This window comes from Bos taurus, chromosome 19 (genome assembly GCF_002263795.3).
Source record: "Bos taurus isolate L1 Dominette 01449 registration number 42190680 breed Hereford chromosome 19, ARS-UCD2.0, whole genome shotgun sequence".
NCBI lineage: Eukaryota > Metazoa > Chordata > Mammalia > Artiodactyla > Bovidae > Bos > Bos taurus.
Genome location: NC_037346.1, coordinates 7,651,708 through 7,670,276, shown reverse-complemented (window position 1 = coordinate 7,670,276; position 18,569 = coordinate 7,651,708). Strand labels below are relative to the sequence as shown.

The window sequence follows — 18,569 nt, the reverse complement described above, 5'->3', positions numbered from 1 at the left end:
GGAAATGTTATTTTATCCAACACACCTTATTAAGAATTCTGCTAGAAAACAGAGATGGGGCCTTCTCACGATGAGCGTGAAAATTGAGGGCCATGAGAGCATCAGGTCCAATAGAAAAATAGTTGTTCATTGTGAATTCCTGTGGAAAAGGGTAAACAACAGATTATGCTTCCATCCATGCCTGTGTCATTTACTAAACATATAAATCTTAGTCTTTATGTTCTTTATGAAAACTGAGTCATTTACTTTTTACATAAGCTATTTTATGCTATCCAATGACATTTCCAGAGATAAAGCTTCAATTTAAAGGCTGATTCTTTAAGACAAAATTTCACTTTCCATTTCTGGTTAATATGCTACATCTAAACAGCTCTACTCTACACCCAGGCTTTCAAATCCTGTGTTCTCAATATTTGCTTGTACTTCCAGCACTTCTCAGGTTCTCAGCTTTTTCAGTCTCCATTAGGCTATTGGTGCTTGCTCAGTTTATCTTACTTCCCAGTCCAGCCTGGGTTCCTCAACTGAGCTGCACTTGGTCTTCTCTCTGAGCAATAGCTTGCATATCTGACTTCTTGTTCAGTGGGTCAGACTAAAGGTTGACATGCCCCGAATATTAATGCATTTTCTTCCTATTCAAACCTGAAACCCTATTTTCTTATTTTGGTTAATGTCATTTTCACGTATCCTGTCATAAAAACTAGAAATCTTGTAGTAAAGTTTTTTTTCCCCCCGCTTCCCCTAATAGCAATCAGTTGCCAAGTCTTGATCAATACTATTTCTAAAATGTCTCTGAACAGGGAAAGTGCTGAGTCATGGTCTGGAAATGCTGAGTCATAGTGAGGAAGGTGCTGTGTTATGGTGAGGCAGTAAGTAGTTCTCCTCCTAAGATTCCCTTTGTTTTGTCACAGTGCAGGTTTCTTCCCTATTTTCACATTATCCCCAGTATTTTTCTTTTTCTTATTTTCTTTCTTGTTTTTATATATTATTAATTTTAAATTGGGGTTTAGCTGCTTTACAATGTTACATTAGTTTCCACTGTACAACCAAGTGAATCAGCTCTATGTATACACACGTCCCCTCGCTCTTGGACATCTCTCCCCATAGCCACTCCCCACCCCACCCATCTAGGTCACCGCAGAGCACCAAACTGAGCTCCCTGTATTATACAGAAGCTTCCCACTAGCTAGCGATTTTACACACGGTAGTGTGTAGATATGTCAATGCTCTCGATTCATCCCACCGTCTCCTCCCTTGTTGCGTCCCCAGGTCCATTCTCTATGTCTGTAGCTCTACTCCTGACTTGCAAATCAGGAGTTGCAAGGTTCATCAGTACCATTTTTCTAGATTCTACATATATGCATTAATATACAGTATTTGCTTTTCTCTCTTACCTCACTATGTATGACAGACTCTAGGGCCATTCACATCTCTATAAATGACCCAACATAATTCCTTTTTATGGCTGAGTATAGAAAGAGCGCCTGAAGAACCACGGATGGAGGTTCGTAACATTGTACAGGAGGCGGTGATCAAAACCATCCCAAGAAGAAGAAATGCAAAAAGGTAAAATGGCATTTTTATCTCCTCTGAGGAGACCTTGCAAATAGCTGAAAAAATAAGAGAAGCGGAAGGCAAAGGAGAAAAGGAAAAATATATCCATCTGAATGCAGATTTCCAAAGAATAGTAAGGAGAGATAAGAAAGCCTTCCTCAGTGATTAATGCAAAGAAATAGAGGAAAACAATAGAATGAAAAAGACTAAAGATCTCTTCAAGAAAATTAAGAGATACCAAAGGAACATTTCATGCAAAGATGGGCACAATAAAGGACAGAAAAGGTATGGACCTAATAGAAGCAGAAGATATTAAGAAGAGGTGCCAAGAATACACAGAAGAACTATACAAAAAAGATCTTCATGACCCAGATAATCACGATGGTGTGATCACTCACCTAGAGCCAGACATCCTGAAATGTGAAGTCAAGTGGGCCTTAGAAAGCATCACTACGAACAAATCTAGTGGAGGTGATGGAATTCCAGCTAAACTATTTCAAATCCTCAAAGATGATGCTGTGAAAGTGCTGCACTCAATATGCCAGCAGATTTGGAAAACTCAGCAGTGGCCACAGGACTGGAAAAGGTTTGTTTTCATTCCAATCCCAAAGAAAGGTAATGTCAAAGAATGCTCAAACTACCGCACAATTGTACTCATCTCACACACTAGCAAAGTAATGCTTGAAATTCTCTAAGTGAGGCTTCAACAGTACGTGAACCGTGAACTTCCAGATGTTCAGGCTGGATTTAGAAAAGGCAGAAGCAGCAGAGATCAAATTGCCAACATCCATTGGATTATAGAAAAAGCAAGAGAATTCCAGAAAAACATCTGCTTCACTGACTATACTAAAGCCTTTAACTGTGTGGATCACAATACACTGTGGAAAATTCTTCAAGAGATGGAATACCAGACCATCTTATCTGCCTCCTGAGAAATCGCTATGCAGGTCAAGAAGCAACAGTTAGAACTGAACATGGAACAACAGACTGGTTCAAAATTTGGAAAGGTGTATGTCAAGGCTGTATATTGTCACCCTGTTTATTTAACTTATATGCAGAGTACATCATGCAAAATGCTGAACTGGATGAAGCAGAAGCTGGAATCAAGACTGAAGGGAGAAACATCAATAATCTCAGATATGCAGATGACGACATTCTAATGGCAGAAAGCAAAGAGGAACTACAGAGCCTCTTGATGAAGGTGAAAGAAGAGAGCGAAAAAGTTGGCTTAAAACTCAACATTCAGAAAAGTAAGATCATGGCATTCGGTCCCATCACTTCATGGCAAATAGATGGGGGAACATGGAAACAGTGACACACTTTATTTTTGTGGTCTCCCAAATCACTGCAGATGGTGACTGCAGCCATGAAGTTCAAAGATGCTTGCTCCTTGGAAGAAAAGTGATGACCAACTTAGACAGCATATTAAAAAGCAGAGATATTACTTTGTTGACAAAGGTCAGTATAGTCAAAGCTATGTTTTTTTCAGTAGTCATGTATGGATGTGAGAGTTGGACTATAAAGAAAGCTGAGCACCAAAGAATTGATGCTTTTGAACTATGGTGTTGGAGAAGACTCTTGAGAGTCCCTTGGAGTACAAGGAGATCAAACCAGTCAATCCTAAAGGAAATCAGTCCTGAATATTCATTGGAAGGACTGATGCTGAAGCTGAAGCTCCAATACTTTGGCCACCTGATGTGAAGAGTTGACTCATTGGAAAAGACCCTGATTCTGGGAAAGATTGAAGGTAGGAGGAGAAGGGGATGACAGAGGATGAGGTGGTTGGATGGCATCATTGACTCTATGGACATGAGTTTGAGTAAGCTCTGGGAGTTGGTGATGGACAGGGAAACGTGGTGTACTGCAGTCCATGGGGTCACAGAGTCAGACACGACTGAGGGACTGAACTGAAATAATGTTCCACTGTACACATTTACCACATCTTCTTTATCAATGCATCTGTCGCTGGACATTTAGGTTGCTTTCATGTAAACAGTGCTGTAATGAACACTGGCATGTGTTTATGATTTTCTACAAGGAAGACAATACAGATGGCGAAGAGGCACATGAAAAGATGCTTAACATCAGTAAGTATTAGAGAAATGCAGACCAAAACTATAATGAGGTATCATCTCCCACTAGTAAGAATGACCATCATCATAAAATCTACAAACAATAAATGCTGGAGAGGGTGTAGAGAAAAGGGAACCCTCTTGCACTGTTGGTAGGAATGTAAACTGATAGAGCCACTATGGAGAACAGTATGGAGGTTCCTTAAAAAATTAAAAACAGAACTACCATATGGTCCAGCAATCCCACTCCTGGGCATATACTCTGAGAAAACCATAATCCAATGTATCTTTTTAAAACTATAGACTTGCCATCTCTGTGCTACCTCTGTATTATTTGCTATTTACTAACCCTGATGTGCACCCTCCAGTCTATTTCCTCTACCTGGGGAGTCTTTTGTTTCTTTCTCTGTTGATCTAAATTGTATTTACATTTTAAGGACCGACTCCCATGTCACTTGCCCTGAAATCTTTCCCGCCTGATCCACCAGGGGAGAAGCAGGCACACCTGCAGCCTGTTCCATAACCAGCTCCCCAGAGACAAGCACCTGTTGCCGTGTCCCACCGCAGTGCCACAATGGAAGCACTCCACCATGTCTGTTGAAACCACTAGCAACTGCAGCCCCAAAAACATACCTTGGGTTTTCTTAAGTTGTAGTATCCTTTATTTGTTACTTGAACTTTCCATCTAAAAAATAAAAGTTTAAAAAAATCAGTAATTACTAACAAATTAATTGTCAGTTAATTATAATTATTACCAATCAACTCTGGATGTCTGGTAGATAAGGTTCTTCTATTAAAATAGCTTTCGGGAAATGAATACATTTAAATGACTATGTAAATCTTGAGAGGAGTACTCAGCCTAACTTGTTACCTAACCTATGATTTACATAACAACACAATATACAGCAACAAAATAAAACACCAGTGTCCACACATAAGTACAACTGACATAGTCTTTTACATTTAAACTACATTTAACTTTAGAACTACACAAGTCTTCATTTATAATTCAAGGAATATTCCCAAAGCTCAAGAAATCACTTTTGAGGGTAAGTATAACTTACCTATCTAGTTTAACTCCATCTGCCTCCATCACGTTTCTTAAGACTTGTGCAACTGGGATTTCTCCCGCATAACCTGTACCCCACCCCAAGGTGTTGGAGAGATCATTGCCTGTTCCCAGAGGCAAGACCGCAACTCGTGGAACGTATTTCTCTTGTCCCTACAATACAGAGGATTAGTTTAGATTTTTCTCTTCAGACTATTTGGAGGGTAATAATATTTGGTAAAATTCAAAGCCCAAAGCAATAAAGATACAAATAATAACTACTCAATCACAATATTCAAGGTTGGCAAGGTCTTCTAATATTCACCTGCATGATAAAAAATATAACCACAAATACTTTGTAACTTTCTTGGAAGTGCTTCTGTGAGAGGCAAGGAGATCTTAAGGATGGATACCTTAATTTTCATTTCGTCAAGGGCATCCAGGACCCAGCCGACAGTCCCATCCCCTCCACAGACAAGCACTCGAGCTGAGTCATAGGGAAGAAGAGTACAAAGTTGTAGGGCTTTGGTGGGGGGAGTTTTAGTAACATCAAAAACCTATAACGTGAAAGAAAAGGAAAAAATTATTTTACCCAACACTGTCACCCACCTGTGAGGATAATTTCCCTCTAGATGAGGACCTAGATGTGCTTAAATAACAATGCTGGCATTTATCTTTATGCTGGGCAGTATACCAGACTATAATCACTGTGGCTCATCCTGAGTGAAGTGAGTGAAAGTCGCTCAGTCGTGTCCGACTCTTTGCGATCCCATGGACTATACAGTCCATGGAATTCTCCAGACCAGAATACTGGAGTGGGTAGCTTTTACCTTCTCCAGGGGAGCTTCCCAACCCAGTGATCGAAACCAGGTCTCCCAAATGGCAGGTGGATTCTTTACCAGGTGAGCCACCAGGGAAGCCCTAATGCTGCCCCTAAAAAGCACGAGCAAACAGCATTCTACTGGAAATGGAGACATAGGAAGGTTAAATAACTTGCCCATGCTTCCTCTGATAATTAAGTGCTGACATAGAAATCCAATCCTGTATTCTATCCACTGTACAATACTGCCACCTTTATGTTCACATAAAACCAGGCTATGCTCAGTTCACCTTTAACCAGTGCTTCCTATTCTATATGGGATTTAAAAAATCCATTACTAGTGCAAGTCAGTACACATTTCTGGAAAACAATTTTGCAATATGAGTAAAATGACATAAAGATGAAAGGATCCATAATACCTATAATTCTATAAACAATCTAGGAAAATATTTCAAAAGATGAAAAAACTGTGTATAGATAATCAGTGCAGCATTATTTATAATCATACAAGTGTAGAGACAAACTCGACTGCCATCAGCAGGAGACTATAAATATGGACACATCCATTTGATGGTTTCTTAGTCATCACATATATAATTATGAGGACTAGGCTGCAACACTGGAGAAAGCAATGGCAACCCACTCCAGTACTCTTGCCTGGCAAATCCCATGGATGGGATTTAGTTGAAAAACTAAACAACCCATTATGCAGCAATCATTCTTTCCAATTTGTAATTTTCTCTTTCAACATTACACAACTTAAGAAAATATAAAAATAATTTTAAAAGGAAAGAGAAAGGGAAGTTCCCTGGGAGTTCAGTGGTTAGGACTTGGTATTTTCCCTGCCATGGCCTGGGGTTCAATCCCTGGTTGTTTAGTTTTTCAAATCCCATGGAGGAGCCTGGTGGGCTGCAGTCCATGGGGTCGCTAAGAGTCAGACATGACTGAGCGACTTCACTTTCACTTTTCACTTTCCTGCATTGGAGAAGGAAATGGCAACCCACTCCAGTGTTCTTGCCTGGAGAATCCCAGGGATGGCGGAGCCTGGTGGGCTGTCGTCTATGGAGTCGCACAGAGTCGGACACGACTGAAGTGACTTAGCAGCAGCAGTAGCAGCAGCAGGTTGCAACACGGGAGAACATACTTTCAGGTAAATGCAAAGTTAGATTACGTTGAAAGAAATCCCAATACATGAATACATGCACAATTCATGGAAAGAACATGGACAAATGAAAACAACTGATGTATCTGTGTAGAGGTACTGCAGGTGATTTTCTCTTTTTATTTTTAAATTTTACTTATTTTGGCTTTGCTGCAAGGCTTGTGTGATCTTAGGTCCCCAAACAGGGACTGAACCCCAGGCCATGGCAGGGAAAATGCCAAGTCCTAACCACTGAACTCCCAGGGAACTTCCCTTTCTCTTTCCTTTTAAAATTATTTTTATATTTTCTTAAGTTGTATAATGTTGAAAGGGAAAATTACAAATTGGAAAGAATGATTGCTGCACAATGGGTTGTTTAGTTTTACAAAGTAGAAGCTGCTAGCATGTCATCTCAGTCTCAATGGCATGAACCTTTTATTCTTACTTTTAAAACTGAGGTATAAATTACATGTAGTGAAATTACTGATTTAAAGTCAACAATTAAATGAGTTTTAGGAAGCTTAGTGAGCTGTGCATTATTCAGTTTAGAACATTTTCGCTGCTCCAGTAAGATTTCCCATTAGTAAGTGTCCATTAGTCACTCCTAATTTCCAGCCCTAGTCTTAGGCAATCACTGTACTCTCTGGCTCTACAGATTTACCCTTTCTGAACAGATCAATAAGGAATCATACAGTATTGATCCCCTGCATTGTGCTTCTTTCACTCAGCATGTTTTTGAGGTTCATTTAATTTGTAGTATGTATGTACTAGCATTCCTTTTTATCACTGAATATTCCATTCGTATGGGTACGTCACATTTTGTTTTATCCAGCCACTGACTGATGGGCTTTTCTTTTGGGCTATCATGAAAAATGCTGCTATGAAAATCTGCATAAAAGTATTTGTGGGATATGTTTTCGTTTCTGTTGGGTAGATTCCTAGAAGTGCTATGTGGTTTGGGAAATTTAAGTTTGAATTTTTAAGAGACTGTCCAAGTAGTTGCTAAAGTTGCTGCACCATTTACATCCCTACCATGAGAATCCCTCTTTCTCCACAAATTCAGATGGCTCAATACTATTTTCATAATTATTCTTCTTCCCTATAACCAGGTGATTACTGGCTTAAAGCATTAACAACCATTACAATTTAGGGAAAATGTACAACTAAAAATGAAAAGATTACTACAGAAAGCAAGGTCTCCTCTTTGGTTACCTGGACGGGATTTAGGAGGATCCTGAACTCTCCCAGCAGTCCTTCTCCCATGTTAGTCCCACTACGAGAGTTGGCCAGGATTATTAATGGAGTCCACTGCTTTCCAAGTTTAGAGGCTAGCTAAAAAATTAATGTGCGTTAAAAGACCTTAACATCTCAAAGACAGTTTTTCATTTCTTATTAACAACAGTGCTGTAAATCTGCTGGGAGAAAAATCAACTATCCCAGTCAGTACAATATAAAAATGAAAGAATTCTAAGAATGGAAAGAGATGAATTAATTTCTGCTTAATATATTAATATAAATTTCTTCTCCATTATTCTAGATAAGTTATCCAGTATACACTTGGGTACTCATGTAAGAAGGAACTCACTTAACAAGGAATTCCACTGCTAAATCAAATTACTAGAAAGTTTCGACTTGAACTGAGTTAAACATCTGTGTTTCAGTAACTTTCCGCTTTTGATTCCTGAAGTAAGGACTAAGCTCCTTTGTTCTTCCATATAGCTGTTGTGTTCGATCACTTGAAACACTATATCATTTACTGGTCTTGCCTCCCAGGCAACGCATTTCAGTCCTTCATAGAAGGGACATTGATCTTCTCTGCTCTCTAAACCCTGACTGTGCTTTTCTGGCTGTACTCTGATTTTCAAGCTTTTTAATTTTTTTGAATGGTGTATTCAGAAATATATTCAAGAATCCAGATTTGCACAAAACCCTAAATCAAATTAAATTCATGTTTCTCTACTCTAACCACTTCTTTCCTCTCCCCTTCTCCTCGTGGGTATAAACATTAATGAAGACGTTCCCTGGTTTTACTTAGTGATCCTCAGTCTCCTATGTCAGACTGAAATCAGAGACATAAGGGGTTGTGTATTTTTTAAAAAAAGTATCACAATAACATTAAACATAATGTCTTTAAGTTTTAAAATGTCTATTTTGGACTTCCCTTGTGGGAATGTTCACTATTATTTGTGGCAGGATCTAATGTGCAACAAATTCTCGTCTCCAGGTACCCTATATGAGGTTCCACAGGAAAACATTCTTCAGAACAACGTGTGACTAAAAATCTACCTTCTTTTTACTGACAATAATGAGTTCCAAACCTGGCTGTTCATCAATCATCTGAAAACTTAAAACAAATACAGATTCTGGGGACTTATGGCTACCTGCTCCAGTATTCTTCCCTGGAAAATCCCAGGGACAGAGGAGCCTGAAGGGCTCCTGGAGGGCTGGAGGGTACAGTCCACGGAATCACAAAGAGCTGGACACCACTGAGCGACTAACACTTTCACAATATGGTGGTGGTGGTTTAGTCGCTAAGTTGTCCAGGCTCCTCTGTCCGTGGGATTTTCCAGGCAAGAATACTGGAGTGGGTTGCCATTTCCTTCTCCAGGGGATCTTCCCAACCTGGGAATCGAACCCGGGTCTCCTGCACTATAGGCAGATTCTTTACCAACTGAACTACGAGGGAAGCCCAAAATATAACACATCCCAATTTCTCCTTAGACCTGAAAGAACTCAAGTGCCAAAGTTCCTGGCACATCTTTAGGAAGTGGGTAGGGTATTATGGCTTACCATAATTATTCTTCGCACACACACAGTTCTCAGTGTTTCATACTGACTTAAATAACTTTGTGGAAATAAATTATGTAAAGAAAAAGTAAACTCTGATTACCATTTCATAATCTGTTTTTTTGTCTTTACGCATATGATTAATGGAGGTTAAATAACTTGGTGGAATGATGAGGTTTTTGAATTCTCCAAAATCACACTTTTCATTCCTTAAGCTATTTTTCATACACTCATCATGTACTGTTTTTTGACACCAAACGCACCTGAGGGAAGGAAAAAAACAGATAATAATTAACTGGAAACAATAATCATACTAATCTGCAAACCAACCATTTTTGTCAAAAAAACAAATTGTAATCTTATCACCAATGAAAAAATCTGGCAAGTAAAAATTTATAATTGCTTTCTACACAGTCAAAATAGAGCAATAAACTTTGAATAAACTTGTTTAACAGTAGTTCTTAAAGTGTGGTCTGGGGAAGATCATTTCTGGGTGTCTCTGAGGTTGAAACCATTTTAATAATAATATAAGATGTTATTTCACCTTGATTTCTATCAAAAGCATATAGTAGAATTTTCTGGAAGCTTTATGGTATGTGCCAAATCCACGGACTGAATGCAGAAAGAGATACAAGCCTCTAGCTGACTTCCACGCCAAAGAAATGTACCAAAAATATAAAACGATGTCACTTTCCTCTATTTTCACAAAATATTTTGTTACCAGTATTATTTTTAAAGTGAATATTTTAACCGTTTCTCAGTTTTAATTTATAATGTGGTAAATACCAGTAGATGTAATCCACATAAGCAAAGCTGGTCTAGAATATGGTTCTGTGTACTATATATTTGGGCTTTGGCTGGAACAGGATCATTAGGCCTAAAGGCCTACAGCTTAAACACCCAACTGGCCCCAGTACTTGAAGAGTTCTTCAAGGTTCAGTCTGAAAACCTCCTGATTTATAACCATCTATGACCACTTCAGCAAAGATAGCGAAACAGTCAATTTCTTATTGGCAGTTAATATGAAACAAATCTATACGTTTACATCTAAATTACAGGCAGAGACATTTATGTTCAAATTTGTCTCTGTGTTTATTTTTTTTTTTTTTTAAATTTTATTTTATTTTTAAACTTTACATAATTGTATTAGTTTTGACAAATATCAAAATGAATTGTCTCTGTGTTTAAATCATATGAAACGAGAATAGTGCTGGCCAAGGTCTTAGGTTTCTATTATTAATCTACTAAGTATTTAATCCACTCACGGATAAGGCAGATCTGACTGTACAGATAGAGCAGGCCAACAGAAAACAATGGTTGTAACTAAATAAATAAAAAAAAAAAAAAAAAAAAGAAGATACAAACTCTTTCACCCCAAGGTCAACTCTCTTGGACTTCTATTTTAAGGCTGTTTTTTTCCGGTTGGATGTTCAGTTTTGTCAAATAATTACTGCTATTGACTCAAGAATCCTAATTACTGCTCAAATTATAATTATCTGCCTGATCTGTTAGAGGGAAAATGTAAAATAACTTGCACCAGACTTTGTTAACACTTGCTTTCAACCTAAGCTTGAGAAATTACAATTGATTGCTTATGTAGCCAAAGTATTTTACCTCCACCTACTGTGCTACTGAACACTTTAAACTAGTGCATTATTACTGAAAATAATCTGAAAGGAAACCCCACTGAATTATTTCACAACGGTTTCCTCTGGGAAGAAAAGTGGGACTGAGGAATGAGAAGAAAACTCACTTTTTACTCTACGTTCTTTTGTATTGTTTGAGTTTTAAACATCAGTATATATACATAAACTACTTGAATAAATTTTTAGAAGTGTATTTTAGGTGATCTTAGCTTTAAAGTAAAAGTGTTAGTCGCTCAGTTGTGTCTGACACTTTGAGACCCCATGGTCTGTAGCCTGCCAGATTCCTCTGTCCATGGAATTCTCCAGGTAAGAATACTCTAGTTGGTAGCCATTCCCCTTCTCCAGAGGATCTTCCTGACCCAGGGACTGAACCCACATCTCCTGCATTGCAGGTGGATTCTATACCGCTGAGCCACCGGAAGCCCAAATTAAACTAGTAATCTGCAACAAAGCACAAATCAAATTAAGCAGTAATTCACCATATCAGTGGAGGATTTTTGATTTTAAGTGAAAGTGAAAATGAAGTTGCTTAGTCGTGTCTGACTCTGCGACCCCGTGGACTGTAGCCCACCAAGCTATCAATTTTCAAGACAGAATAAAATTTGCTGGTATGGGAGGCACTTCATGCAAGTGGGTATTCTAGAATCTAGATCTTCCCGACCCAGCAATTAAACCCAGGTCTCCTGCATTGCAGGCAGATTCTTTCCTGTCTGAGCCACCAGGGAAGCCTGTAATGCTTGAGAATTTAGAAAATATAGAAAGACATAAAAGTCATCTAGAGATAGTTACTCTTAACTTTTTGATATATTTAATCTCAGTTTTATAGCCCTCATATATTTATTTTTCATGTTAGGGGTAACAATGTATATATGTCTGGAGGTACTTCTCCTTGAAATTGTATCATGAATTCTGTCCTATGCCATTAAGTATTTTTTTTTCAAAACATAGCTTGTAAAGATGTATAATATCACATCACATGGACATAATTCATTTAATCCTCCCCCCTCTAAAAAATTTAGATAGTTTGTCTAAGTATAAACAACCTGATGCACAACCTTAAACATAAATGAAATTATTTCCCTGGAATCTTTAGAAGTCAAATTACTGAATCAAAGGGCATGCGTTTTCCTAAGTTTCTTGAGATGTCTGTCATACCAGCACACAAAGGTGTCCATCATATTTAATATTCGCTCAACACTTTTTCTTGATAATCTGATGAGTGGAAAAGTACTTTGTTGTTTTAATTTGGAGATCTTTGATCACTAGATGAAGCGGAATAATTTTTCTGCCTTGTTTTGTGAATTGATTCATAGCCTATCTTTTACTAGGTTTTAATAACTGCACGCACTGTTATGTAGGATATCAACTTCTTTTCTGTCATAGTTCCTGCAAATATTTCAGTTTTCTCTTAAATTTACTATTTAATGTACTTAAGTTTATTTTTTGCTAGACAGATCTATATTCCCTTTGTGGTTTATTTAAATGCTTTCAAGCTTTGAAGACCTTTACCTTTCCAAATTAGATAAATATTCACCTATAGCTATTTTCCCCCTCACAATTCAGCTTTAATCCAGTGCTTCTTAACCTTCTGGGGCTACAGATTCCACTGAGAATCTCATGAAAGTGTTAGGCTTCCTGGAACCTTATCTATGAATTAACAATTCCTGCTTCAATCCATCTGGAGTTTATTTTGGTATAGAGTGTGATATGAAGCGTTAACTGTTTTCCTCTCAAAGAGCACTTGTCCAAGCACGACTGATAAAGTCATCTTTTCTATCCCATTGATTTGTGACACCTTTATCATTCACTAAATTCTCATAAATTTCAGAAAAGACTGTTTTAACCAAGATGATGGCTATTATCAGCCTTTGTTCTGTTAAAGTAAAGCCAACATACTCACTCCTTAGGCAGCACTCTATTTTTCCTGAGAAATACCATAATCAAAATCGAGACCTGTTTTCTTTATATATTTTGTAACTGGTGTTTTACTTGATCTAGATTTCAAATCTGATAGGAAAATAAGACATTAATAGCAATATTTTAGTTTTAGCAGTCATGTTTTTGAGTGACTGTTTATGATCTTTATTCTTTTCCTATTTTGAAAAATTTTAAACCCCTACACAGATGTCAAAAGAATAGCAAAATGAATACCTTTAAACCAACCCTTAGCTCTGATTCATAATTAACATTTTTCTCTCATATTTTCTTTCTTTCTTTCAAAATAAACTCATATTCTGATGTATCATTTGGAAAGAAAATTGTGGACATTATGAAATTTCACCTTTCAATACTTCAGCAACTATTTCCAAAAATACAAGGGTAGTCTCCTTGCTTTTTTAAATGTTTTGCATTAGAAAAAAAAATTTTTAACAGCAACACAGGTAAGCCCATCACCCATATTCCAGCATTAGTAACTTATTGTAATTACTTTGCTTCATTTCTGTATATCCATTTCATGTGTGCTTAGCCACTCAGTCATGCCCGACTCTCTGCAAACCCATGGACTGTAGCCTGTGAGGCTCCTCTGCCCATGGGATTCTCCAAGCAAGAATACTGGAGTGGGTCGCCATTCCCTTCTTTGATCTTTCTAACCCAGGGATCAAACCCGGGGTCTCCTGCACTACAGGTGGATTCTTTACCATCTGAGCTGCCTGGGAAGGCTCTATTTTTTGGTGCACAAAAGTAAATTACAGACATTAGAATATCTCCTAAATACCTCAGCAAGCAGGGATATCACTGTTTAGATTTTTTTCTTTTGATTTTACATATGATGAAATCTACAAATACGTACATTTTCTGAGTTTTGACAAGTAAATATAATCATGAATCATAATCATGTTCATCATCTTATGAACACATAGAACATTACCCTATGAGTATTTTTGTGCAGGAGTATGACTGCTTTATTAAAAAAAAGTTCACAAGGGAAGAAAAAACACTTCCTGGCAACACTGCTTATTAGTTTCTCTAAAGTTGCCTGTTAGTAACTTTACCAAAAGGTACCAATTCTCAGTATGCTGGAAGAGGCAACAGAATTATATGTGAAACTGAGATGGTCACCTAAGAAATTCATGTTAGAATGGGGTTCAAACTACAAACATATGTGCTTCCTAATTTGCGGAATATGTTTTATTGGAATATAGATCCTCATTCATTTATGTACTGTCTCTTGCTACTTTTGTACTGTGACAGATGGTAGAGTGAATTAATTATGACAGACCATATGCTCTGCAAAGCCTGAAATACTTAGCTTGGCTCTTTATAGGAAAAGTTTGCCCATCTCTGCTCCAGAAGATAACTTGTTATCTTTCATTGTTTCACATAATTAATGAAGTGAATAAACACATACCAATAGAACATAAAATCAAAAAGTTAAGATCAAAGCCTAAAGTTGCCAACATTGCCTTCTAAGAGTCAGAAGTTTTGTATTATTAATCACAGTGGGTATGTATGTGGGGTGGGGTGTAGTGAAGAAAAGGATATAAATAAAAATATAATATAAACCAAAAAGTTTTCTTAACAGGAGACAGAACACAGTTTTATTCAATAACATAATGAATACTTAGAAAAGAGAACCCAACTTCCTACTTTAGTCAGACGAGAGGTGAGAAGAAAGAAAAGCAGCGAGGGGCGAGAAATGAGAGGATACGAGGTGCAAACACACTCTGCCATGGGTGAGGTGGGAGCAGGAAAACACAAGAAAGAAAGAAGGCTACAGGGAAAACAGGATCCAACACAGTACCTGGCACAAAATAGATGCTTAATATGTGAAACCTAAATAATGACAATGGGACTAAATTAAAAGTCCTTTGCCCCTTATTCTGTAGTTTTTAACTGGGTTGCAGGTTTTAAAATCAGCTATCACATGGCCCTTTGAAATTCTATCTCGTTGAATAGTCTTCATGGTTTACTTGAAATCTTGGACTTCCTAAGAATGTGAGGCAGTCACAGAAGGAGCCCTCCCCAGGGCTGGATAAAATCCAAAGAAGGACAGTCTGGTCTGTGTTTAAAGATTATAAATATTTAGTTTCTTTATCTGAAATATCTCATTCCTGCAGAAGGTCACAGCAGACTGTAATCCTACATAAAATGATCAGCTAAAATAAATCAGAGCATTGCAGAATACATACTATTAATACTTCAGGTCACTGCTCTTTTCTTCTGGGAATAATAAACATTTCCTAAATTGTAAAGAAACCATTTTTACCACGGGTTAAGGGTTCTAGCATGCTAGGAAGAGACTGCTCAGTAACCCGGAGAACAAGCTAAGGAGGAAAAGGAGGTCTTTAAGGACAGAGGCTCATGTTTAAGAAGTACATAAATATAGCAGTAATTCTTAAACTTTAGAATCACCTGCAGGGACTGTTAAAGCAAAGATTATTGGTTCCCAGCCCAAGTTTCTGATCCAGTGGGTCTGGGGTGAGGCTAACGCCAGGAAAAATAGAAGATGCTCAGTTAAATCTGGATTGTAGATAAACAACAAATAATTTTTTGGTTTAAGTATGTCTCAAATAATGCAAATATTTTTATTTCATTTTGTGTTAGATGCAAATCTCTGGTTTTTATTCTGTGTGCTAATCTAAATCTGTTTTAGAATTTGCATTTCTAACAAGTTTCTGAGTGATACTGATGCTGCTAGTCTGGGGACCTTACTTCAAGAACCACTGATACACAGGATATTATGTCATCATCAAAAAGGAAAAATTAGGAGCAGGGATGAGTAGATTAGGGACAGATTCCTGGAGGAAAGGGCACAAGATAGTCATTAAGGATGCCAAGAAGCTAGCCAGGAGGAGGATACTTCAGCCTTGAGGAAAAGAAGGGTGATATGAAAAGTTGGTATTTAAAGGAAACCACAACCAGCCTGATGTTGCTGGTGCATAAAGCTTAATGCAGACAGTGGTAGAGAAGACTAGAAGGGCAGGCACGGTCCAGAGAGCACAAGGACCTCATATATACCACGTTAAGCACCTGGAGTTTATACTGAAAGACCATCATTGTAAGTGATGGGGGTTATGGGAGGGTTTTAAACAGAGACCCCATCAGATATGTATTTCTAGAAAGATCACTTAATTGGAGAATCAGAGCACTGTGATTATTTGCTAAGGAGTAACTGAAATGCAGTTAAGATATTTACAGAAATCATTTTAATCTAATTCTGCACAGACAAAAAGAAGGGAAGGAAATAATACTTCATGTCTTCTTTTAAACCAATCCCAATTCTCTAAGACTAAAGTTTAACTAGGAAGAGAATTATGAAAAATTTTAAAAAAGATACTGGTAACTGAGCTCTCACTGAGGCCAAAAGGACACCTAAATTTGAAAGATATCAAGTAAAAATGGTTATAAAACTGTAGTTGTTGAAAGCATATTTTTAAAGTCTTAATCTGATGTGTAAGATGTTAGAAATAATTGTTGATATAACAGTGCTCATGCTAATTTAAAAAAAGGACTTTTAAAAACAAAATACAAACAAAAAAAGTAACCTGCTATCTCATGCCAGTTTTCTATTTCTGTTCTTAAACATGGCTAGGGACTTTTCAACTTGTCAGAAACAAAATCCAACACAATGAAGATGTCCAGACTTAAGGCAGAGACAAGACTGAACTGGAGGTTAGAAATTCTGGAGGCCAATTCTATTTTACCACTGAGTAAAATTCTCTATCAAATTCTCTCAAATGTAAAATGAATTAGCAAAGATAATCTGCAGAGAAGCATCCCCTTTTATTACCAATGTCTAACACGAGCAAAGAACAGCTTCACCTATTTTCGGACGATATTTAAGTACACACATGTGTATTTAAAAGCTATTAAAATATTCTTGGCTTAATCAAAGTCGCTTGGCTAAGATGCCAAAGGTCCTGAAAGACCATCTGGCAAAAGGAGTATTCCTTTAAGTGTTCTTTCGGAGTGTGCACTATAGCACCAAACCTATATTAAAAAAAAGAAGTGCTGCCCTGGAATGACACCTGTTTTCATTGTACATTCATAATACAGAACCCAAGATGAATCAGTTTTGCAATTTTAGGGAAAAATTAACTGGTCCATACTTCGTTTTTCTTTATGCAAAATGGAACTAATCAATAATTAACAAAAGTTAAAATATAACATACATTGGCCATAAAGTCTGCAGCACTTAGAGACCTCTGGATGAAAGTTAAGAGCCAAGTTTTACCCCAAAAGGGCAGGTTGGCTAAGGAGTGTGGGCCAGAAGCACTCGATAAATTACTGCAAATCTGCCTCGTTCTACCATTCTAGGGCTATATATTAACTTGTTTCCTTCAAGTGGGCAGGTGAAGTCTTTTGTGGCGATCAAAGCAGGCCGCTGACACCCACTCTGAAAAGCTTGACTCCCTCCAAACACTGTGGGGCAATCAGGCCCCACGGAAGCCGTACCTGTAATCGCAGAGCTTGGGCTGGTTGCCGCACTGTTGCTTGCAAACCACACAGTAACTGCACAGGGGGACGTTTCCCCGGATCCAGTGGTGGGGCATGGCGTCCACGGCCTTGCTGTCACTCTTGAGCATGATCTCCTTGCAGGGGAAGCGCTTGTCGGCCTTCTTGAGGCAGCCCTCGTCCACGCGCAGCCCACAGCAGTCGCAGAAGGCGCCCTGCAGGATGTGCTGCGCGCACACACAGCAGTAGGTGGGCTGGCTGAACAGATCCGTGTCGCGCCAGCCGTGCTTGCTCTTGCGGAAGATGTCCCTGCGGTGCAGCTGCCGGCGCGACCGCTGGACGCTGCACCAGAAGGTGAAGAACACGGGCAGCAGCACCGAGCACAGCGTCCACAGGACCAGGTGCCCGTCCGCAAACAGGCTGGCGGGGGGCGCCGGCCGCTCCTGGCCTTCCATCTTCTCCAAGGACGGCGTCTGACTGGGAGAGACGCGGGCGGGTCCCCCACGGGCTCGCTGTCCCCCTGCAGCCCCCCTCCCTGTCTGTCAGGTGGCCCCGCTCGCCCCAAGGAGGCGCGCGCGCCCCGCCTTCCCCACGGCCTGACCCCGGAGCCTCGGGGTCGCCGACGCGCCTAGTCGAAGGGGCGGCGCCCGGGGCCGTCACGCTCCCCTGCCCCGCCCAGTCCTCGCCAGGCCGCGGGGAGGGGAGCGACCCCACTGTGGAGGAAGGCGGCGCGGCGCCCGGCCTTGGGGCGCCATGGTGCACGGGCCTCGCCCGCAGCCGTTAACCCAGGCCCGGCATACGCGCGCCTCGGGGGCTCAGGGCCCAACGGGCCCGCCCACCGCGCGGCCTCAGCGACCAGGGTGCCCTCCCCGCCCGCGCGCCCGGCCTACCTCGTGTAGGGCTGGGGGTTCGGCTCCGGGGCCCAGGCCTCCGGCCTTGCTGTCGCCCTCGCGTCGCCGCGAGTCCCGCGGGTGTGCGGACTCCGCGGGAGAGGCCGGCACCACCGCGGCCGCGGGTTATGGGGCGGGGCCTCAGCCGGAGTGCTTGGACTGCGAGGAGGTGTGAGGTGCGCCCGCGAGGCCCAGGGGCCTGACGGGGCGGTGCCTGA

General features: G+C 39.7%; 1 protein-coding gene across 3 annotated transcripts in view; it reads right to left on the bottom strand.

Moving 5' to 3' along the window:
• Window positions 1-18,569, bottom strand: part of DGKE (diacylglycerol kinase epsilon) — a 29,493-nt gene extending 10,924 nt beyond the window's left edge. The window contains exons 1-8 of one of the 3 annotated variants that reach the window (XM_005219865.5): window positions 18,352-18,568; window positions 17,462-17,938; window positions 9,523-9,682; window positions 7,845-7,964; window positions 5,085-5,228; window positions 4,688-4,845; window positions 4,257-4,308; window positions 26-139 (exon numbers count right to left, since the gene is read on the bottom strand). In XM_005219865.5, the coding sequence (XP_005219922.2) occupies window positions 26-139; window positions 4,257-4,308; window positions 4,688-4,845; window positions 5,085-5,228; window positions 7,845-7,964; window positions 9,523-9,682; window positions 17,462-17,916 (1,203 nt within the window). In that variant the 5' untranslated portion in view covers window positions 17,917-17,938; window positions 18,352-18,568. Of the gene's footprint in view, window positions 1-25; window positions 140-4,256; window positions 4,309-4,687; window positions 4,846-5,084; window positions 5,229-7,844; window positions 7,965-9,522; window positions 9,683-17,461; window positions 17,939-18,351 lie in introns of those variants that run through there. The other 2 variants (XM_010815687.4, NM_001192930.3) reach the window with 2 other exon arrangements.